At 38.0% G+C, this 23,984-nt stretch overlaps 1 protein-coding gene across 1 annotated transcript; it reads left to right on the plus strand.

The window, feature by feature from the left end:
• Nucleotides 1–1,073: 1,073 nt before the first annotated feature.
• Nucleotides 1,074–21,884, plus strand: LOC140244987 (uncharacterized). Its single transcript, XM_072324581.1, has 10 exons — nucleotides 1,074–1,383; nucleotides 6,801–6,942; nucleotides 9,869–10,043; nucleotides 11,207–11,381; nucleotides 12,577–12,633; nucleotides 13,351–13,487; nucleotides 14,834–14,971; nucleotides 19,182–19,260; nucleotides 20,863–20,933; nucleotides 21,663–21,884. The coding sequence occupies exons 1-10, from the start codon at nucleotides 1,074–1,076 to the stop codon at nucleotides 21,882–21,884; spliced, it is 1,506 nt and encodes a 501-aa protein (XP_072180682.1).
• The last annotated feature ends 2,100 nt before the right edge of the window (nucleotides 21,885–23,984 follow it).

A 23,984-nucleotide genomic window follows, 5' to 3' on the forward strand; every position in this document is an offset into this window, starting at 1 on the left:
AACGTGTATGACTGCAAATCTTATCACATCATTGGTGTTTTAAGTATACAGACATCGCAAGGAGAATACCGACCGCTAAACAAAGGAGCAACCAAACGTAATTTAGGCAAACGAACAAATTTTGACTTCCTGAGCTTGGAAAGATTAGGTGGCGAATTCTTTGTGATTCATGTGAGCAGCAGCAGCAGCAACAACAACCAAAACAAAACACACACGAACACACACACACACACACACACACACACACACACACACACAAGCCAAAGTTGACTGGCTGGAAAAGCATACTTGACTTTGTGTCATATTTTTTTTTTTTATTGTGAGCTCATTCATTGCAAAATGGATCAAAACTAAGTAAGCCGAGGATCGAGGACTCGCCTCTCTGATCATTAAAACGTCTCATCTTTCAACCTCTTAATATAGGAAATCTTCTACCATCACGCTCGTGACCAGTCTACTAAAATCACAGGCACACTACCATGGAAACTAAATAACTGGAAGCATCAGCACAGACGAAGAGGAAGAGAATTATTAGAGCAAGAGAATGAGAGAGGGGGGGGGAGAGATAAGAAGTAGGCCTACTTAAATCTTTTCAAAGCCAGGACAGAGATAATAATTATGGACATCAGAACCCCTTTACGAGAAACCGAAACTACACATTTGTAGTCGTATTCTGGCAGCTGGGTGGAGCATGCGGAAGTTAGCTCACATAAAACACAGTCAATAGCTCGTTAGCTGTGTTTCCTTGTATAATAGTAGGCCTACCGACTGAGAATGGTTGCCGGATAATCTGGAAAAAAAAAAAAGAAACCACAAACAAAGTACAGTAACAGAATCATGATCCTTTCTAACCACCACTCTGTTAAATTTCAGCGTGTAAGACTGCCTGCGCAGATAATTAACTTGGTGTGCCTGTGATGTTTGATGTATGTTCATTTTGACTCGAGCAGTGGATACATATTTTTGCTTGAAGATTACAGAAAGATCCTTTTCATTTTAAACGGTTGAAAAGAGGACGAAGATTAACTAATACACAGATACGGTGAGCACCTGTAATTGCTTAAACGTTAATAATGTCGCTGCTTTTCTGCAACACCATTTTCAGCTCGACCGCAAGCACGCTTGTGGAAACCATGTCGAGCGCGGACTATTCCAATCTCGTCCCGGTGACTGGCTTGGTGGACGCCAAGTACTGTAGGCCGTGTCATCTCGTCATAAAGCGGAACAAAAAACATTTTTGGAACAGGGTGAAGATTCTCCCGACTCCTTTCAAGCTTTCGCATGTACTGAGAGATGAAGATGCAGACATGAAATGGGACTCCTTCCGTCTTCCTCCGAGTGATATCGTAGCCGTCGACAGGTCACTCATGTTTGAGGCCAAAGGTAGGTGGTTTATTGTGGTCATGCCACGAGACCGACACCCACGAGTCAAACAGCCCACGAGATCGACATGGAAAACCAGGTCCATGAGTCATACAGCTCACGAGTCATACAGCTCATGAGTTCGACACTAGGTAAATAAAGCCCATGAGTTCCACAAAAACAGCCCACCAGTCCGACAGATACAACGTGGGGCTTATTGTGTCGGTCGTCGTGGGCCTTGTTCGCTGTTTATGGCTCATTGGCTGTATGACTCGTGGGCTGTTTGATTGGTGGGTGTCGGTCTCGTGACGTGCACCCGATGTATTACCACTCTGCCATGTCGGTTTGTTTGTGTGGTTTTTTTTTTTGCGTTAAAAACCAAATGATTCCTTAATAATCATGATGTTTGATACACATAATCTCAAAGAAAAGAAAAGATCTAAAGGTGAGAGTAAGAGTCTGAAGGATTATGTAATCAATGATGAAGAACAATAATCATCGAGGCAGAGATTCTCTTGTATTTCTCCTTTTAAAGGCATCACTTACCATTTGCAAATAAAACCAAAACCCAGCTTTAGTGCTTCAGAATAATTCTAAAATGTGAGTTACAGTTAGAAACAACCAGTGCAGAAAGTTAATTGGTATGATCAATGTTACGTATTACATAAATGTGAATAATAGCTATGATAAAATTGTCTCTGGTCTAAACCGTCTACAGTTATGGTTCAGTGAGAAAAACAGTGGTATCTCCTTCTGTTTTAGGTTTTATGGCAAAATACACAATTTTTATATGGTAGGATGTTTTGTAATACAGCAGTAGTATATACATGTACCCGGATGCACCTCGTGAGGCTCATGAATATTAATGAGCTGAATTCATGAATATGTGTGAATATGCATTTATGTAAATATAGGAGTATATATGAATTATGTATGAACTGCGGAGCTGTGAAGAGTGACTCTTGCAACGGATTGTATGTTGGGGAGTCGTGTTGTGTGTGTGTGTGTGTGTGTGTGTTTGCACGTTGATACGAAAGGTTATTACGATATTATGCAAATGCGTATGACAATAACGTATAAGCATTATCAATAGTGAATTGTGAAACTGTGGAGCTCCAAGATGACATAGCATATGAATATTAATGAGCGTAATTCATGAATATTATTATATGAATTATGTTTGGGCTGTGGAGATGTGGAGAGTGACCATGTTGCAACATGGTTTGTGTGGAGTGTATGTCGTGGAGTCGTGTATGTTTGCAAGTAAGGTTGATGCGAATATAATTATGCAAATACGTATGACAGTAACGTACGAAGACATAAGCATTATCAATAATGAATTGTGGAGCAGTGGAGCTCCAAGATGACCTAGCATATGAATATCTATGAGCTTAATTCATGAATATGTATGAATGTGCATTTATGTAAATATTATATATGAATTATGTTTGAGCTGTGGAGTTGTGGAGAGTAACTCTTTTGCAACCGATTGTATAGCTTGTGTGGAGTGTATGTTGTGGAGTCGTATGATTTTGCAGGATGATAATATGGAGGGGTATTTGATATCAGTACGCCGTGTATTATATATGCAAATGTATGATATAATGTATGGCCCGGAGATGATTTTGGCGTGTGAATGGGATGACAGTAACGTATGGGATCAAGCAGTTTTGATAGTGAATTGTGGAGTTATGGAGAGTTAGATTTGTTGTTGAGCGAGACTCCTGAAGTGAATTGATGGTTATTTTGGAGTTAGATCGTAGAATCGCATGTTTGCGCGATAATACATAGGCTACGGAAATTTGATATCATTACATTATAATGTGTAAACACGATGTAGGATCAAAAAATAATGATCACGTAAACAACGTCGTTGGACAGTGGAGTTCCAGAGATGCTGTATGAAGTATGAATGTTCATGACTTGAAATCGTATGAACTTCAGGGTCTATGTGGAGTTTATGGTGTGGTGAAGCTGTGTGCGTTTGCAGTTTATCATGGAAATCTTATATGACTTTGCATGACGTAATATCATTACGTTGTGAGTACTTGGCATCAAAAGTGAGAATGAATTAGGACAGTAATATTCCTCTTTTCATCATTTCATCGTGTAATCATTCCATCGTTTCATCATTTCATTACTTCATCATGTTCATCGTTTCATCGTACTAAATTGTTAAAGAGATTTAAGTCAGTTTTTTATACAATGTTGGAAAAGCAAACATGTAGACACACAAACTAATTTTATTATTTACAAGTGCGAAGTAACAGATTGTAGTGTTTTGTACGATAATTGCGGAGTCGTGTGTTTTGCATGATAATACGAAAATGTAATATCATTACAGTCATAATTAGTTGATCGTAAGATAATGATCGAGTACCCAATGAGCAAAAGAGTTCCAAGGTGCTGTATATGATGCATGAACGAGTGCTCATAGATACAACTACTTCTGTGTGTGTGTGTGTGTGTGTGTGTGTGTGTGTGTGTGTGTGAGTTCTCTGTCGTGGTCACGGCATTTTACATGAAACCAATGAATCCTATATGTGTATGCTGTGGAAATCTAACCCTATGTGGCACTTTCGGATGATACGGAAATCTAAGAACAGATAGCATTGAAAACAGAATACGCGAGAAAAAAGAAGGCAAGGAAGTAAACGATTGTTGTAATCTACGTTTCGATATTTCCCAGGTTCATGACACATCTCTTGATCTTTTACAAGGGAAGTCGCACGTAGCTTCTACAGTTTATAACAACATATCGTGTATATAGTTAAACCTTTTGATGTACAAAAAGATATTTCACAACAGCATTTTACAGTGTTTTCAACATTGTTTTCTTTCATGCATGCAAGCTTGTATCTTGTACAATTTTCTCTCTTCCTCTCGTTCTCTCTATCCCTCCCTTTTCAAAAAATATCACACCACACGATCATAAGCTACAATTATGTTTCGTGATGTAAGCATATCGGACGTTACACAATGATATTGAAGTAAATGTCAACACAACTGTAACGTATCGCGGCTATTATGTCGCCATTTATTTATGCATCAATTTAGTTTAAGAATGAGTTGTACGGCATTTTAACTTTTTTTTTTCCGTTTCGTCAAAGTTCAATGTTTTGAATAGATAACAACAATAACAACAGAAGTCGCATACATAGATTGAAAACACGGAAAAGACAAAATGGCGAAATGACGAAATGGCGAGTTGACGAATATGAGTACAATATTCTTGCCTATAGAGAACCACAATTGAATTTGACTCGTTTTAACGCAAGTCGAATGACGTCATTGCTAATCTAAATATCCCGGGGGGTGGTGAGCAATAGATATTTCATGTTATCCTTGTATGATATTCTTTGACAAAAGTGTAGTGGAATAACTATGTTCAGTAGACCATAATAGTCAGAAACAATCGCGTTCAATTGACTTTAGAGTTGTTGTTTTTTTCATTTTTATTTTGAAATTTCCCTGTTCCTTTTTTCTTTTCTTTTTTTCGCTTTCTTCGCAATTGAGATTGCGATTTTGCACGTAATGTTTTAAAATTCAGCAATAATTCATTACATCGAATAGAAAGCAAACAACAAAAGCGATTGATATTCCACTAAACCCTAAACAACCTAAGGTACACGTCCAAATTTGGATATAAATTCAATATTTGCCCACTTCCCATCGAGGGTTTCATTGTAAAAAAAAGAATAGAAAATATGATTATAGTGCATTGCGTTTAATCCAAATCAGATATATCACAGTCATCTACTACAGTCTCATTTCTTTTCGTGTTTTCTTTACGCTAACAATGCCCTCTCTACGTATTTCCATGTCTACATGGGAACACGATGGAAATTGTAATGGACGTACTTTCGTGTTTCACAATATCACAATGATTATCCACAACATTGCATAGAAATAAAAGAATAACAAAAACAATCAAATTTCCATTTTACAGTTGTATTCTTTGTATTTCAAATCAAAATATTATACATCACCAAGTGACTATAACATCAACATGTTTTTAAGACAATACGGAAATACAAGTCTGAGATATCTGAAACTATCAATTCCTCTCAAAACTGTAGCGAAAAAAGCTGCTGAAAACTGTGTATCCAATTAGTGGCGAGCCAACGGAGTAAAATGGAGTTAAATGGGGCCTGTGCTTTTGATCCTGGCAGAATCTTCGTCAGAGGCGAAATGACAAACAGGCAGGGAAAGCAATCACATACGTCTTCACACAACAAGAACAGTCAGGGGTGGCCAAGGGACACAGAACAAACAAAAAAGGTGGAGGGTAGGAGGTCATGGGCAAGGAGCCCAACAGGTAAAGGGAGGGGGGTTAGCGCAGGAGGGTGGACAGACAAAAGGCAGAGGAGGGCCAATGATGATCCCAAGGACCACAGGGGCAACCTGTGAAGGATAAGGATGAATAGGGAGGCAACATCAAACAAGATAAGAAACAACAGAGAGATAAAGAAAGGAAAAGAGTGAAATAACAACAGCTTGGAAGGGGGGAGGGGGGCTGAACAAGCAGCGAGTCCTAATTAGGTGTACCAAGAGGAGGCAACACAATGAAAGTGAGAGTCAACCAACAAAATGCAAAATCTGAATCCACTCAAATATCACCAACTGAAGTTCATTATTCAAAGATTTATTGATTTTAATAAATAAAACCAAAAAGAAAAAAATAATGATGTTTTTATGAAATTTGACTTTATGCACAATTTGTTTTGAAATTGCCCATGAAGTCACGTTTTAGAGCATATTTTCTTCTGACATGCATGTACATAATATGCGTAACTTCGGAACCGCGTGTCCGGTGATCGCAAATTTGATTTCAACAGATGCGGAAAGAAAAAAGTCGTAAAACATCTCGGCAAGGGCTTTTCGCGATTGCTGTGTGTGTGTGTGGGGGGGGGGGGACCTTGGAGCCCCCCTTAGGGTTAAGCCCTTGTCAAGTTTCAACACAGTGGCGAGAACAGATAAAAAGGATGAAATTTAACGAATTTGAACTAGCTTAGTCATTAATTTTGCACAAAATCAAGAAAGAAAATGACAGAAAATATGCCAGGGCGAGAGAAAAACACGACTTTGTCTTAACATAATTATGTACCCAGTATACTTTATTAAGGAATTAATCACAAACGTAGCAGTTTTTGCCACTAAAATCAACTAGGGTGTATGACCCGAATAAGATTCAAGTAAAGGTTGTTTGTTTGTTTTTTTATTCTACCTTTATCCGAAATATTACTTTTGGATGATAAAAATTCCAATGAAAAGTAATTAGCTACAGCAAGATACCACAGTGTTTGTTGATGTTGTCTTTTTCTCGGACTAGATGGACTATGAACTCGGTTTGTGTGTATGGATTTATTTCACGTCATTACATAAATGCCCGTGAGTAAGCTGCCTCGTGAACGACTGGTGCTTTTGCCTTCTAATAGGGAAACTGGGGTCATCCTTGCCACATGAGCTCGTAGACGTGGAGATGGAAGGTGGGACCGCAGTCGCCATATCGGTGGCTCTTGGCGACATCGTCGAAAACTCACTCGACATCCCCAGCCTTGTGCCCGCTGTTAACTGCAGGTAAATAAGAAAGGATGAATTAGGGGGAGGGAGAGTTGGAGGGGAGACGAAACATATAAGGAGGAAGGAAATGACTGCTTTCTACAACATTCTTTAAAAGGAACAAAGGTGGCGATATCGTACAGGCTCATCATCTGTGCAGAACGTAACATTAAAACGAAACCCGGACTGATTCTACTCTATATACGAGAGCTGTTTTTACCGTTTGAGTAATCACAAGATTACCTGCTATGCAGGGTTTTGAAATCTCTTGCATGTCTTACTTGAATACATCGAGTGGATGAGGACCTTATAATGAGTTTGATTTGATTTTATGTCCGCAGCTTTCTCAAGACACATTTCGGGGACTAACAAATAATAAAGTATGAATTCTTTCGAATAATCTTCCTAGTCTGAAGTCTGTAGAGCATGACACCTGTAAATGTGACTATCGTTGTTTGCCATTGTCGTTCTCTCCAATGTTTTCTTCCCATTCTAGGGGTTTGTTTGTTTGTTTGTTTGTTTGTTTGTTTTTTGTCTTGTTTTTTTTTTTTTTTTTTTTTTTTTTTTTGGTTTGATGCGTATGTACTGCTTTACAATCCGTATTTCTAACGTATACCAAATATTTGGGTCTGACTGTTTGGCTTTGTTGAGGCTGTCATCACGGTGGATCTCCTATATATCCTCATTGTTATCATCTCTTATATATCGCTGAGAAAGCTTGTGATATTTTCCATGAGAATTTTTTATGACATAAAAAAAAATCCTTTGCTTTAAAAGAAAGCAAGCAGAAAAAAAAAAACCATCAAACACCCTTGGATCACCAAGGGAATTACTTCAGTAATAAATTCTGTAAACTATATATAGCGGTTACCGCTCAAGTTCATTAAATTTCTAACAGTTAGAAGAAATGCAGAAACGTACTCCCTAATCGATCTGTGTATCACCAAAAATGTATTATTCGAATACGTTTGTCAACAGTGAAACAAATGTAACAAGTTTTAGGAAGTTATACATTAGGTTACACGCAAGAATGTAGGAAAACTCTTCTTTTTTTTCGTTTATTGTGATGTCGATAAAGACCTCACCACTGTGATATCTGATGCTTTTGAATGATATTACACAAGTATTATTTCTTTATTAGCTTCAGAAATAAAACATGCAAATGTAAATTTCCTTTTTATTCAAGTTTCTCACCTCATTTTTGTAATCCCCCCTCCATTGTTTTTTCTTACTCTACATATCGGATGAGGAAACATTTTCCTTTAATATGCAAATAACATGAAATACCAAAGAGTTTGGCATATTTGGATTCAGAAAGGGTTATTGTACTGACTTTGCTATAACTTAAGTCATTATGTAAAATTTTGACTACTTTCCAAGTAAATAACCTTTAATTGGAATGTGTATGCATCTTTCGAAAGCGTTTGACACAATAGATCGTGATAGCTTTATTCAAATGTAAAAGATGTATGGCATTAATGGTTTAGCAATTTAATGGATTATAGATGATTTATGTAGCAGAAAGCACTAGGCCTACGTATTATTCAAAATTTTCCAAATAATGTATGTGGCGTTACCCAGGGACCGGGATCATCCCATGTGACCAACAACCAGGAGTTATGCGTAACACGAGATCGATATTAAAAAAAATGAATCATACAGCACATGAGTCATACAGCCAATGAGTTCGGCATCAGGAAAATAAGACCCATAAGTTCGACCCTAGCCAAACAATGCCTATGATCGAGTTATGCATTATTCAAAACAAAACAAAACAAAACAAAACAAAACAAAACAAAACAAACAAACAAACAAACAAAACTTCACGAGGTTTAGTGCGTCGGTCTCCTGAGCCTTGTTTTGTTATTGTAGAACTTGTGGGGATTGTTTGCTTATCGGTGAACTTGTAGGCCATGTTTCCTACTGTCGGACTTACATGGGCCGTATTTGTTTAGTGTCGAACTCATGGGTTGTATGACCCGTGGGTAATATAATTCGTAGGCAATACAACTCGTGGAGCGTATGACTCGTGGGTGTCAAGTTATGTTCCTCCCTAAATTACTGTAAGGCATCTTTTTTATCTTATTTCAAAGTATCATGCATATTAAAAGAGATGAAACAGGGGCTTTTTCTTTTAATTCTTGATTTATTAAGTTGATTACCCCTTTAAAGTATCCATTCATTCATTGTTTTTTATGAGATACAATCATTTATTTTGTAACAAACGAACATGGGCTTTCTTCAAATTTTGTGGACTACTCAGTATGTATCAACCCACACACATAATACGTGAACACACAAATACACACGTGACGCACACACACACACACAAACACACAGACACAAAACACATACATACTTAATATAAGCACATGTATGCTCACAACCACTTAATACACTAAAATTTACGACCACTCACATCCATACAATACGTTCTTACTGATTTTGAGTAATAATAAAAGCAAACTTCATGCACTTAATGCACTTAATTCACTGCTCTGCACATGTTGCAGTTTTCTTTTTCCTTTCTTTTTCCCCACTGGCGTCCCCTTGCGGACGCCTCAAAGCTAGCACATAGCATTTCAATGGGAAATTGCCCATTTTGTATATTATGTATGATCATATTTCTCATTTCTCTTTTTGAGATTCTTAGGCTGCCATCATTATCAAAGCATGTGCTTAAAGACGGCAGGCTCCTGCATTTTTCTTCTTCCTCTTTATTTGGAAACAAAGTGTACTGTCGATTCCTTTGATCTCATTGTTGTTATGTTTATACTTTAGAGATTGTGATTTTGATACTATGAATGAAATATTGTATTATCCGATTCTGTTGTGAGATACACGTGTTGTCATGTTCACATACATGATTTCCTTGAAAAAAAAAATGCAGAAATAAAATCGAACTGAACTAAAGTGAATATTCTGGGCGTGATTTCTTGCACAGGAAAATAAATCCTTCGCATGATTTCATTCGTGAGACGATGTCCAACAGTCGAAATTCGCTTTGCCTGGTGGTGACGTCACTCAACAATAAATCGAAAATCGAGATCAAAGCCGAATGCAAAGCAGATGGTGGCGCCAACGTTGACGTTGATGTGACACCAGGCGACTCAACGACGGTATGGGAGAAAAATTCGCGTGTTTCCAATCATGGATTTAGTCAAACCTGATTAGCGGCCACTCAAGGAAACTATAGAATTGATAACGCCTATGTAGACGGGTGGCACAATCACATGGTTATATTCACCTTAGTAATCCCTGGGTGGTATTCAACTCATTTACTTACTTAAGTATGTATTCATTTATTAATCATTTATCTATTCAGTCAGTCAGTCAGTCATTGCCAGTCATCCATAACGCATTGGGCGTATTCAGGCTCTATCAATACCCGTCTTTTGGTGTGTCGGTCTTGCATCTTCTAGAGTCGCTTAAGTGATAGAACGACGTACATCTCAGTACATTCTATAAGTTCTGAGCTTTGCACTGATGTCTAAATTGCCATTCTTTTTTTTTTTAGCCTTTTCTTTGAATTTCAACTTTAAGCATGGTACGTAGCCCTATCAGTTTGCCAACTGTTCTACCGAAGGGCCCTGCGTATCAAAAAAAAAAAAGAGAGGATGTAATATCACAAAGATAAATGCATTGGAATTGAGAATACAATGTAATTATTTAATACAATATCAACTATGAAAAAAAAAGTTACATTAGGTAAACTAATAAATTATGTAGATCAAACATTATGTAAAATAGGAAACATTATCAGCGCACGTTATATCATGCGTAAATTATACAGGTGAAGAAGTTAAAGGCCACTAAAATAAATTGAATTAAAGAGGAGTGTCAAAACTAAACTTAAAACCATACATTTTGAGAGATACTAGGGCTTATCAATCTACATTTTCCTTGTTAGTATATTTCCAGATTTTGCACAACCTGAATATTACTTGTTAAATGATTCCCAAGTTTTAACGTATGGACATGATTTATCGCAGCATTCCCTAATCTTGGTGTTTTTACGTGTATGGAATGGTTGTTTCCTGTAGGGAATCTTTTACTACTTTTAGGAACAAATCAAACATTTTAGATGAAATTGGTGGAAGGTTATTGAGATAGAACATAATATATGTTGGTAGTGGATCCTCTGACTTACCGATTGCCACCATAGCTGGGATAACGTAAGTTTCTTTGGTGTATGGATATTAGCTTGAAGGATCTTTTTTTCGCAAATTGTTTTTTTTTTTTAATTCATCAATTACGTTTGTAACTGATGATCGTTAATCAGGTTGATGTTGGTGGGAAGTTGCTGACAGAGCGAAAACGATGCCTCCAGATTCCCGCCGATACAGCCATCGCTTTCCGTATGCACGAATTGCTCGTCAAGGCCGATCAGACCATGCAGCTTCTGCTTCTTCCTTACAGTGAGGGCGGGTTCCGGAAAATGAACCGGAAATCTGTGGGTAAGGAAACATTATTCTCTTCTTGAAAAGCGGGCTCAATAATAAATTCATTTCCTGCTTTTCTCCCCTAATCATTTAAAACTTGGGAGGGAGATATAACGGAGACATTCCTTAACTTCTCCTTGATTCGGGGAGTTGTAGATCTTTTCAGTCTATCAGCTCCAGTGACACGACATTTGCTCCTGCCACAATTGCTCCGGTGTTTTCCTGGGACTAGGACCCCGTTTACAGTGCGAGGCCTTTTCTCAGTGTAAACGCAAACTGGGCCAAATGCGCGGCCAATTTTAGTCTGGCTTCCAAACCCTCTGCCTATACTATTTCGCTGTTCAGGATATTAACCCCCTAAACGTCGAAAACTAGTATAGTTTCAGGTGGTTTTGTCCCGCAAAGGATTTTTTCCTTCGGCAAAGGCCTTTGCCCTAACGGCGACTTCGTCGCCACAGAATTCAGTTGGCAAAGGGTCTGAAAACCAGACAATACCAAATTGCGTTTGTTTACAAGCAGAGCGTCACTACGACAAAACGTTGAAAGGTTTGAATTAAAAGCGCGGCCGAGCCCGGCAGTGTATACGGACAAAATTGCGGGGCTCGGCTGGGCTCGGCCGCGGCTCGGCCGCGGCTCGGCCCAGCCCCGCACTGTAAACGGGGTCTTAGGGTTAGGGTTACATTTTATTGTGGGTAGAATTTATGTTTGGCTTAGCGTGCAGAGATTTCTTGGGGGCAATTGTCGCACGAGCACATGTCATGGAAGCATCAGCTTCACCCTCTACATATCACATTTAGGATCCAGTATACACGCATCCATTGTTTTACTGTCAAGTTCGTCAGTAGAAGTGTTTGCAGCGTATGTAAAGGCCAATACGGTAAACCGGTATGTGGAGTTTTACTATGAGAAGTATTCTATGGCAAACCCACAGCAGACAATGATATAATCATAATGATGTTCCTTCATTTTTATCACTGTCTTTATTATTATTGTCTTTGCTGCTACAATGTAAAAGGAGAGGAAAATATATTTGATTCGACGATAGGTCTACTTGACTACAAGCCTTTTTGTGTTCCTGGAAGTTAGATCTATCAGTAAGAAAACTTTTATGATAATATTAATGGAAAAGAAAAACCCTCAACCTCTCGTTCCCCACAGACCGTTTTAGCTTTAGATTTTTTTTTTCAATGTGTGCATTATTGTATTCCAGAAAAAACTATTCCAGAGCCCACCGAATCCAGCTCATGTGGTTGCAAGGAATCGTCAGGTATGAAAATGTACCTACATGCATATTGAATGTTGGATCTTGTATGAAGTCAACGGTTGTTCCAGAATCCCGTTTTGTATTCGTCATGTTCGTACAGCTTGTAGCAGAATTATACGATTATTCGTTAGAACCATACTTTAATAGCTGAGAACAAAATATTTGGTTGCCATTTTCTGTCTTTTTTCAAGTATTATTGTAGGCACGCTGTATACAATCCACTATGGCATCTTAAAAATGTGCTGACCCGTGGAAGATGATATGGAACTTCTGGTACGCTGTGAGCAGATTCTGACTCTTCGGGCGTTTTTACATCAGTCCCATGATTCGAAATAGCGCGCTAATTTCTGACTTGGGAAATAAACCCGGTCACGAAATAGCGCGCTATTTGATAATGTGAATACAAATTAGCGCGCTAATTGATCGAGAAAATTTCTCGAGTCCAACTCGGGAAATTTCCGAAATAGCAGGATAATTAATGCGAACTAGCGCGCTATTTGATAATGTTCGGGCTGATGTGATTAGGAAATGAAATAGCGTGCTAATTTGCGATCGCGAAAAATATCTCGAGCTTGGATTTTTATCGGGCTGATGTGAAAACGCCTATTATGTATCGGTCATGTCGGTTGCGTGACAACTCGCTCAAAATCACTCAACCGCTTCCTTGATGGCCATGCTGAATAAAATCCAAAATCCAAATTTAATTGTCGTCTAATACAGGAGAAGCATATATGACTGAGATCAGGGAAGGAATGCAACCCATATTTGATTCGCCAGACGACGGACTGGGTATCATAAGAAAGTCTCTTTTTGAGCTAATGACGACGCCACTTGCTCTCGACAAGTTAAATGACCTGGTAAGGTGTGGTGTATCCAGTCCTATTCATTTTGCGTAAATCATATCCTATTGTAATAATCATACATGAATAGATTCATAAAGGGAAAACCTGACGCCTTAAACGTTGTTAAAGAACGTATATTATAGACTTCTCTGTGGGACGCTATCTGTCGCAAAAGATAATTTGAAATAAGGAATGTTGATACAACACATTTTTCGCAAAAAAATCTTTCATATCTTTTTTTCTTTTTACGTCTTTTCCTTTCATCTCATCTAATTTCAAGACCTACAAAACTATGGATCCTGACTTGACATCATAATCATGTGAATAATAAATATGACTTGTGTTTATTTGTATTCATGTTTTATAGTCAAGCCAATATTTAGAAAGTAATGTTCACTAACAGACCCGGTATTTTAAAAAAAAAAAAAGACTGAATACAGGTCTTACTTCAGTTCTCAAACTCTGAAAAATTTTGAAACTTGATGAAAAAAAAAAAATGTTGTGGTCTTGCCGGTTCTCTTGTGTCAGCTGCAGCAGAGACGCAACTATCAAAACTTGCTTTCGGCGACATCAGTTCATTAATAATAAGTATCAGGCTTAGTGATTTAATTATAAAACTATCTGTGAGCAAAAATCTGATGATAAACTATGAAGAATGGATAGTCGGAATGAGCTCAGAATGTCTCGCTTTAATTCAATATTTTGTTAGAGCTTTGGCTCCATGAAGGTTTGAGAGGGACTGTACTGCAAAGAAAGAGGGAAGTCATTAAATAATGTGTGGGCAAATCGATTGAGTTTCATCCCAAGAGCGTACACTTCCGAGACGCAGGCCCTAATCCATTATTCATGTAAGTCTAGTATCGGTCAAACAGGCTCAAAGCATCGATTTACGACAGCAATAGGTGCTCTGGTTTTTTTTTTTTTATCAATTCTTATGATTTTGTTTTGATTCACCTCATTTTCTTAGCTTCATTAATAATAAGTATCAGGCTTAGTGATTTAATTATAAAACTATCTGTGAGCAAAAATCTGATGATAAACTATGAAGAATGGATAGTCGGAATGAGCTCAGAATGTCTCGCTTTAATTCAATATTTTGTTAGAGCTTTGGCTCCATGAAGGTTTGAGAGGGACTGTACTGCAAAGAAAGAGGGAAGTCATTAAATAATGTGTGGGCAAATCGATTGAGTTTCATCCCAAGAGCGTACACTTCCGAGACGCAGGCCCTAATCCATTATTCATGTAAGTCTAGTATCGGTCAAACAGGCTCAAAGCATCGATTTACGACAGCAATAGGTGCTCTGGTTTTTTTTTTTTTATCAATTCTTATGATTTTGTTTTGATTCACCTCATTTTCTTAGCTCCAGTCGGCTGTTAACCGTCTTCTCATTGGTGAGAAAAGTCCGAAGATGTCAGATGACGCCCTGGATGACATGCTCGGACGAGTCGGTCTCAACGCCGCTAAAAATCTCCTGAAAGTGGCGGGATTTGTATTTTCGGTGAGAATCTGTCGTCTAGACTTGCACTGCCGCCCCTTCTGAAGCACTCGAATTACTTCTACTTTCATTGTGCCATTGATTCACATACTTGATAGTTTAGGTTTCAGTATGAGATCTTCCACATCTTTCTATTCGTTTTTTTTTTCATAATACAGTCGTTTTCTAGGTAAAATCGTGCCTCGTCTCTGTGTTTTGTCCGTGCAGTCTTCTTGGAATCTTTTTTTTTCCAAACCGAGGGAATCTAACGCGGTAGATTTTTTCGAACAGTTTGGCGAATCCTTTATACAATTTATTTTAAAAAAAGCCGACAAGGCTACCCTGGAAAGCTCCAAATCTTGCTATTCAATAACCTGACGAGAAAGTTTCATTACATTACAGTATGTTACATTTGCAGTATATCACAATATACTGTATGACAGTGTATATTGCCGGCGATTGTGTCAGTAACCTCAAGTTCAAGTTCAAGTTCAAGTTGATTTATTTCATTTCCAACAAACCTCAAAGACATCCTGCGAATATGGTGGATGTAAGCTTGTGAAATAACATTGGAATGATTGATGAAATCTAAATACAGAGTTATCATTAGAATTAAATGCTTTTTGACAGTTTGATGGAAAGAGATAGTCAATCATTCATTTTCAATCCCTTAAATAATATTTTGTATATAAAGCCAGTTCACAGCACCAGTTTGCAATGGCCTCTTGAACCATAGACTTTACAAAACCTGGAATCAGCCAAGATCAGTTGAGCACAGTCAAGCTGAAAGTGGTAATTTACTTGCAAGTGCTGCATGAATGTCTTTCGTTGATATATTGGTTGAAAAGAATACACATTCACCTGTACAGTCCAATATGCATCTGGTTCATATGTGAATAATTATAACATAGACTTCATGAAGACTGTCCAGTTTGGGTATTTTTTTTAACATCTCAGTGACTCCACTCAAGAGAAGGTCTACAATGACCTTTATCTGCACATGCTGAGATTGCAACTGTGAACTGGCTTATTGTAGTATTTCTGGGAGAGGTGGAGTGCCCATATCTGAATCCATACTGATTTTGAATGCGAGTATTTGATTCCTGAAAAACGAATGCAATAAATCTACTATATGCACCCTCCAAACGTCTTGGCGAATGCAAAAACGGTACAACTAGGGATAGGACGGTAATTACTCATGAAATCTCTATTGCCTTTATTATGTATCGGAATTACACGGACGATTTTCATTTCCTCTTTTTTTTCAGGGACTATACCAGTTGATGCGCTAGATTTGAAACACTACACAAGTGTACTTGTTTCACAATCTCATTACCGATAGAGTTACAGCCCTCATAATCATTTCTTTACTAAATTCCAGAAATGATTGTCACAACTTTACATCATGTGATCGGCTGGAAGAATATTGATGTGCTGGGCATTAAGAAAGATCTGTTTACGTAGTCATGTTGAAAGCTTTAATTCGTAGGTAGAAAAATTATTACTAGTAGTTGAGAAATAATCATTGAACTTGATTGAAATCTAAACTTTTTCTGTAACCAACTTTTCAATGACTCTAATATGTCTATTGTAATTTCAATTTCTATTCTATTTTTAGATCACTAATCACACACATCAATTTATCAAAACAATACTTTCGCTCATTTCAACTCACTTGTGGCGTAAATTTTGAATTGCTTATACAACATCTTTACAGTATCGAGTTTTTTATCTTTTAAGTACATCTAGTATAGACTTTTTTTTTGGAAACATGGTAAATGAGAAGCTATCCATTTGTTGCCTTTTCTTCTCCATCTATATTTTCTTTTCTTTTTTGGTAAATAATCACTATACGAACACTCTGTATCATTTTGGCTTCTATTTTTTTTTATAACAAATGATGACTGTCAATACAGAATCAATGAAGTAATTCATTATTTTATATATCTTACATCGAAACAAGTCTCTGAGTCATTCTTGAGATAAAGCAATTCAACCTTGGCAACAAAGATCATGAAGAATTATTAATTGGAATGAATACCCAGTCCCTGCTGCTAATAAGGGATTAGAACCGTCAGTGGGGGATCGACGCTCGGTATAGTATAGTGGATTTAACGCTTGTCTAGCAATCAGGTGGTTGTGGGTTCGAATTCCACCCATGCCTACGATTTTTATCATGCACGGCTCCTACTCAAACACTGAATTTGACAATCAGTTGCAATAAAGACTACAAGGTGATCACTTACATAAAAGGTTGACAGGGTACGGGCATTATTTTTCATTCATACTCTCTCCTTACCACAATATTGTTCTACATTGAAGTCATTCACATACTTCAGCCTTCAGTATTTTTTTTTTAATCTTTGTGCAGTGCCGAGGTATTCGTAAATATGGTTAAAGAAAATGCTTTAAAAAACCTAATCACCAGAAAATGTGGAAAAATGGAATTTCCATCTGCAAAAATGCCACGTCAGTGATGTCACCGAAAGTACATGATTGGCATGGAAATTTACAAGCGTGATGAAACCAGCATTGGACCTCGGGCGGTCACGGCTTCACAAGAAGAGGACAGAAAACTATCATGAGTGATGGTTACGTGCACAGATTTCATCGCTCCACTTGACACTTTCTGATTATCACAGTACATATTATTTGCAGGATTCACGCGTAGAACGCGTGCAAGTTTACAAGCACAGAAAATTACGAACAAGGCTAAAATGGTCATGATGGTACGAATCACGTTTCCAAGGAAAGATATCTTAAAAGGTCCTGTTTACCTTCGGGAGCAGTGCTTTAGAAAATGTTCAAGATATCACTTTTGATGCATATGTGAAGGTCAGTTGAAGCACAAAACATCCTACCATATATATATATATTTTTTTTTTTTTTTTTTTTTTTGCAATTGAGGCTAAAATCTAAGGAGATATCACCATAACTGTAGACGGTTTAGTCTGGAAACATTTTTCATTATAAGTACTGTTTATATTTTTTTTTTATGTTTAACAATACTTAAGGGATGGCTAGTAACTGATCAGTGGGAATCAGTGGGAATGCTGGGGGATGATTGTTCCAATCCTTGTGGAATTCATTTAAGAGTACATTATATATCTATTGTTGTGTGAAAATTATTTGCTTCAGAATGGTCTCATATTCAAGTAATGTGCAGTTTAATCGCCGTGTCACTGTGCAGGCATGCTAACCTGGAAACATGAGAATGGAATATGAGACCATTCTGAAGCAAATAATTTTCACACAACAATAGATACATAATGTACTCTTAAATGAATCCCACAAGGATTGGAACAATTATCCCCCAGCATTCACACTGATTCCCACTGATCAGTTACTAGCCATCCCCTTTAACATCGATTATACAGGTTTGAATTTTCACATTTGTTATTTCTATCCTAAGCACTAATGATGGGTTTTTGTTTCATCTGCAAATTGTAATTTATGCCTTTAACAGCTTAAACATCTATGTAAGACAGAACCCCACTCCCCATCTGGATATTCGTCCGATATAGAAACGTTGTATTTGTTGTAATGTCAGTGGGGGAACGAATATGATAAATGCCATGAACATTAAACAACATATTTAGTGGGTCGATCTGGCCGTCACCTGTGTGAGTATTGCAAGTTCACCCTGCACGCATTCGCGGCGACTATTAGGCCTATCTCAGAAGAAGATGGCTAACTTTGGGGAGGGGGGGGGGGTGAGCTTTGGGAAACCTCTAAGTTCTATATTACATCACAATGACGAAAATGCCTGCCAGGTTTGTAGAAAACTTGACCATGCATTTTGAAAAGAAGATCAAAATGCGATTTACGTACTCATTTTGTACACACTCATAATCACTATAACGGTTCCAGCGACAAAAGATCTCTAACATTTCCTTACATTCGGGCTTTGGGGAACATTGGCCGGGGGGGGGGGGGTGTCCTTTGAATATTCTATACCCTATCTAATTTGAAAGTCAATTGATTTATAATGCATTTAAGGTGGCCCTTTAAGAATTAATGAATGACTGATGTGAGCCTGCAACCACGGTATACGGACGGCTTTAATTCCCCTCCGAAGAACTATAGGCAAAGAAAATAAAGTGTCTGCCTCAAGGCGACTCGAACCGATGACCTCCTGATTGATACTCCTTGCGTTTATCCATCGAATCACATTACAGCTCCTAACATAAAACGAATGAAGAAAATTCAAAGATGGTTTCTTTCGAATTCACAGGAAGCGGAAGTGACGTATCCTGATTCGGACAGGGGTGGTGTGCTGACCTGTCTAGCTGACCTTCTGGATGTCATGGCTGGTGAGACTGGACAAAGCTTTCAGCATCCTATACGCATTTATCACCCTTCGGATGGAAAAAAAAGAAGAAGAAAGATATCCTATTTCCGCTCATTACGATACAATCGAATATACATGATGAATAATATTACAACACAATGGAATCTTCTTTTGTTAATATAATATTTACAGTACGAGGTTCTGGGAACATAGAGCATTTTACATAGCTATTATTTCAGCCTAGAAACCTTAATTCCTTCTGCTGTTCTTTACCATTGTAAATTGTGTGTGTGTGTGTGTGTGTGTGTGTGTGATATCTTTCCGACTTGATAAAGATATTCGTATTACGGTATTAAAGCTGATATTGAGTGATATCTGATATTTCCTGAATTTGAATATTGAGATTTCAAAATCTAAATGAATATTCATGATCATCATTTTGACTATTATAACAATGATGGTACACTCTTATTTCTGCCGAGTCAAAATTTCAACTCTGAATCCGAGTCAAAAATTTTTCCTTTCGACAAGGACACATTGACTGGTAATGGCGTAGCCGTAGGCGGTCGTACGGTAGCTCGTACCTTTTGTACGTAGCCTTGGGCTGTATGCTATACGTTAGAACCAATCTACAATAGATGTGAACCTACCTAGCTACACCTCCACTGTACATGCATAAAATACACATACGATCTTGATTACTAATTCGAGCTACCGTACGGCCGCCTACGGCTACGCCATTACCAGTCAATGTGCCCCGTGTCGAAAGTTCATTTTGCCCTAAATAAAACTGACTGTTTAGACCATGTTTCAGGCAATTATTTATATGAGTGTTGTGAATGAGGTGGGTACTCACCGATGAAAACTCCTATGTATTCCTCCATTCCGCATTCCTCTAGAAAAGTGCACACCAAATCCGAGTCATTACGACACCTAAATGGATTACTTACAATGCGGGAAACGACACCGTATCAGAGTGAAATTGTGATCTTTTGATTCGGAATTCCGTGTCATTTTGCTGGAATAGATTGCACCTAACTGACCCCATATCCGAGTCAAATTTGACACTTTCCGAGCTAATTTGACGCCACAGAAATGACTCGGAAAGTGATTCGGAATCCGAGTGAAATCATTTGACTCGGAAGTCCGAGTGGCTTTCACTCGGAAGGAGTTGACTCCCAGCTGGCGCCATTTCCGAGTCACATATCACACTTTCCGAGATATTTTTGACGCCGCAGAAATAAGAGTGTAAGACACTAATAAAAGTAACAAGAACTATAAATATCCAGACATTATTTAATGGTCATATTCGACTTACCGTCTTCCTCCTTAAGAATTTTGTGTTTTGGCGCAGTGCTGTATTCAAACTCGGGATGACCGTTTCCAAGAGTACAAAACATAATTTTAAATCAATGCATCGTCCTGCCCCACATTAGCGAGCATGGTATAGCTTTAGATCTGCGACGCGAACGCTAAGACGACGCTAATTAGACAAAATGGTGTTCTGCATATGCGCGAGACAGCTGCACGGTTCCATTGCATAATCCTGAGGCTGCGTCTTAAAGCGTTCGCGTGGCAGATCTAGAGCACTCTGCTGTTGAACTCTTTTTTTTTTTTCTTGTAGCCCTCAGTGAGGACCAGTGTCGTAAGTTGCTGCAGTGCTCAGAGACCGAGAGATCAACATTATTGGAGATGGTAATACATTGTACTTCCTTTCCATTCATGACGTGTGTGTGTGTGTGTGTGTGTGTGTGTGTCTAATTAGTGACATGTATCGGGAAGGAAAAGAAAGTTAAAGACGTTCTTTTGGAATCACTAAATTGACGTTTTATTTTCAGAGCCTGCATCCTTTTAACACGTTTAAAGATGGAGGTGCATGATGAGCAAATAGGGCAAAACAGATGACTTCTAACATTTTCTAAGAAAGGGATAAAGACGATTTTTATTCAGTACAGTAGCTTGTTTTAAATGAACTTTAAAGCCAAAGCAACAGATTAATCAATCCATTAATCAAACTAATTTCCAATATCGATAATTTTGTAATGCAACAGTTACCAAATCGATGAAATATCTATTACAGACATACATAAAACTATGTTTTTAAAATCGTTGTATTACTGGAAAAGAGAGGCCCACAATAGAGACAAGCTTGTAGAGATGTGGGCTGATCAATAAGTTGGACTTACAAAAAAGTATTTTAAAAAAAAGGAAAGTAATGGAAAGTTATAAGATTTAAATGCATCAATGTTGGTCACGTAAGAATAATATTGACGCCGACGCCTCGTTGTATTTTCTCGTACTCTTTATCTCATATCTCTTTCATGTTTTTTTCTTTAAGAAATTTAATCCATCAAGAGATTAGTCGATGCTCGGTGACTGATACTGAGCATACTCTGATAATTATGTTTTTGTCCCTGTCTTCAGCTTGCAGAGTCTTTGTCGGTAGACCGTCTTCCTTTGGACCAAGCCCGGGCTACCAGTCTCACCGAGGAGTTACCGCACGCCGAGTCTCTGATGTTCAGCGTCGGCTTCGAGCTGGAGAGAAAGCGAGGAGAGTGGTTTCTCTGCCAGGGCAGCCAGAAGAGGGACGAATTTGTTACTCCTGGTGAAATGCTGGCAGTGATTTTTGCTCTGTGGGGCCAGTAACTGACTATAGAGAGCAATCGTAGTATAGTTTAGGTTGAGACGGGGATACAGGTTAATTTTTTGTGTGAGATAATTGGAAACCACTCATATGAAAGATTGAACAGCATCAATGCTAAATGGAATCAAAAGTTTATTTGATGAAATTGATTTTGAGATATTAAAAAAAAAGGATTAAAAAGTGTTCCTAGTAACAGGTTGGACCCCTACCCACCTTTTATTAAGACCTCCTTTTGTGACTGTCCCAGCCTTTTAAAAATCGATTATGATCAATTAAACGTTTAATTCTTCTTAGAATTGTTTTTTTTTTTTTATTCAGCGCATGTGACATTTACTTATGATCACATTTCATTTTGAATGTAAGGATGTGCATGAACATGAGAAATCCGAGATCTATAATATTGTTAAAAAGAAAGAAGAAAGTGATTTTTTTCTGTCACTTTCTCAGTACTCATTCATGCATTATCAAGGATTATTACAACAAGGAGACTGTGAAGTAACTGTATCGAGTGTTGAATTTTTTTCATTCTTGTTTACATTTATATATCTATGGATAAGATTAAACAGCGATTTTCTAGTTGTTGTGAAATAGATATTTATGCTGTTCAAAATGTCCTAATATTTTGGTAGGCAGTGTTGATTTCTAAAACAGAAATCCTTCTTTTCTGTTTAAAGTTTAAAAAGCTCCGATGAAATTACATGTACATGTTTCTGAAACCTTTGGTAAGGCCACTTTTTTAGGGTGTGGGAGGTCGAGTTGAGGCTTAGTTGTTGTTGTTTTTTATTCTTCTTCATCTGCAGCTAATGAGGACATTGAAAAATCATCAGACAGACACTTTTCCAAACGTAGGACATAAACATGTTCAACATATATCATATATGAGCTCAGTAAGAATGCCAGGTTTCGAGATTGTTTGAGCAGAAAGGTGGTCTCTTTCACCTCCCTGTTTTGATCGTTCCTTAAACAAATTTGTTAAAGGGAACCCAAACCCAAGGAACAATGTGGATTGATTGAAAGCAGCAATGTTAGGAGAACACATCAGTGAAAGTTTGAGGAAAATCGGACAATCGATGCAAAGGTTATGAATTTTGAAAGTTTTGGTGTTGGAACCGCTGGATGACAATTGGATGAGAAGACTACTAGAGGTAATGACATATGAGTGGACAACAATGTAAAGAAAATATAAAGAACATTTTTTCTTTTTAATCGCTTTTCTAGTATCATGAAAGAGAACTTGACTAACCGCTTTCAGAAAGCAGGGGGAATAATTGCTGCCCTTAACAATGCTTAACATTATATGTCAGTATCAAGTTGATGGAATGAGTAATTTTCATGAAAATGAATTTTCAAAATAGTTGAAAAATGTGAGTTAGGGATAGAAACAAGCAATATAAAAAAATGTTAATCTGTATAATCGGGTGCACGTCACGAGACCAACACCCATGAGTCGTACAGCTCACAAGTCATTCAGCCCATGAGTTTAAGCTCACGCTTGTTCGACAGTAAGCCAACAAGGCCCACGAGACCGACACATTAAGCCCCGTGTTGTATCTGTCGAACTCGTGGGCTGTTTTTACCTAGTGTCGAACTCTTGGGCTTTATTTGCCTAGTGTCAAACTCATGGGCTGTATGACTCGTGAGCTGTATGACTCATGGTCCTGTCTTCAATGTCGAACTCGTGGGCTGTATGACTCGTTGGTGTCGGTCTAGTGAGATGACCTCGTATAATCGATGCTCCCGTTGGTAAACAATACTTTTTAAGAGCAAGTATGATCAATGTATGTGCTAAATAGCTTTAGTCATGTATGTGAGCGTGAGCGGGCTGAGATGCTATGTTCAGAACATCACTCGGCAGCCGTGAGAGGAGCAATTGTGATCCTTCGGTTGAAAAGCATTGTGGGTATTAAGTGAGCGATGCACTATGGCGATCTGGCTCGAACTAGGGCAGATTTTGCCAGAACGTCAACAGGTTATCAAAAAATAATATATTCCTGGTTAATTTCTGAAGAATGAAAGACATTTCCAACATGTTATATTTCATGCTTTCCTTAAACATGTTAAATGTTTTAGAGAGGAACAGTGCGATTGTATATAAGTTTGTG

This window comes from Diadema setosum, chromosome 22 (assembly GCF_964275005.1).
Source record: "Diadema setosum chromosome 22, eeDiaSeto1, whole genome shotgun sequence".
Lineage (NCBI taxonomy): Eukaryota > Metazoa > Echinodermata > Echinoidea > Diadematoida > Diadematidae > Diadema > Diadema setosum.

What these genes read in the sequence shown, in the direction of transcription:
- LOC140244987 (XM_072324581.1), top strand. Translation starts at nt 1,074, where the DNA reads ATGTCGCTGCTTTTCTGCAACACCATTTTCAGCTCGACCGCAAGCACG. An exon ending in ACTCATGTTTGAGGCCAAAG is followed by an intron (nt 1,384 to 6,800) that starts GTAGGTGGTTTA and finishes GCCTTCTAATAG; the next exon opens with GGAAACTGGGGTCATCCTTG. An exon ending in CCTTCTGGATGTCATGGCTG is followed by an intron (nt 19,261 to 20,862) that starts GTGAGACTGGAC and finishes TTTTTCTTGTAG; the next exon opens with CCCTCAGTGAGGACCAGTGT.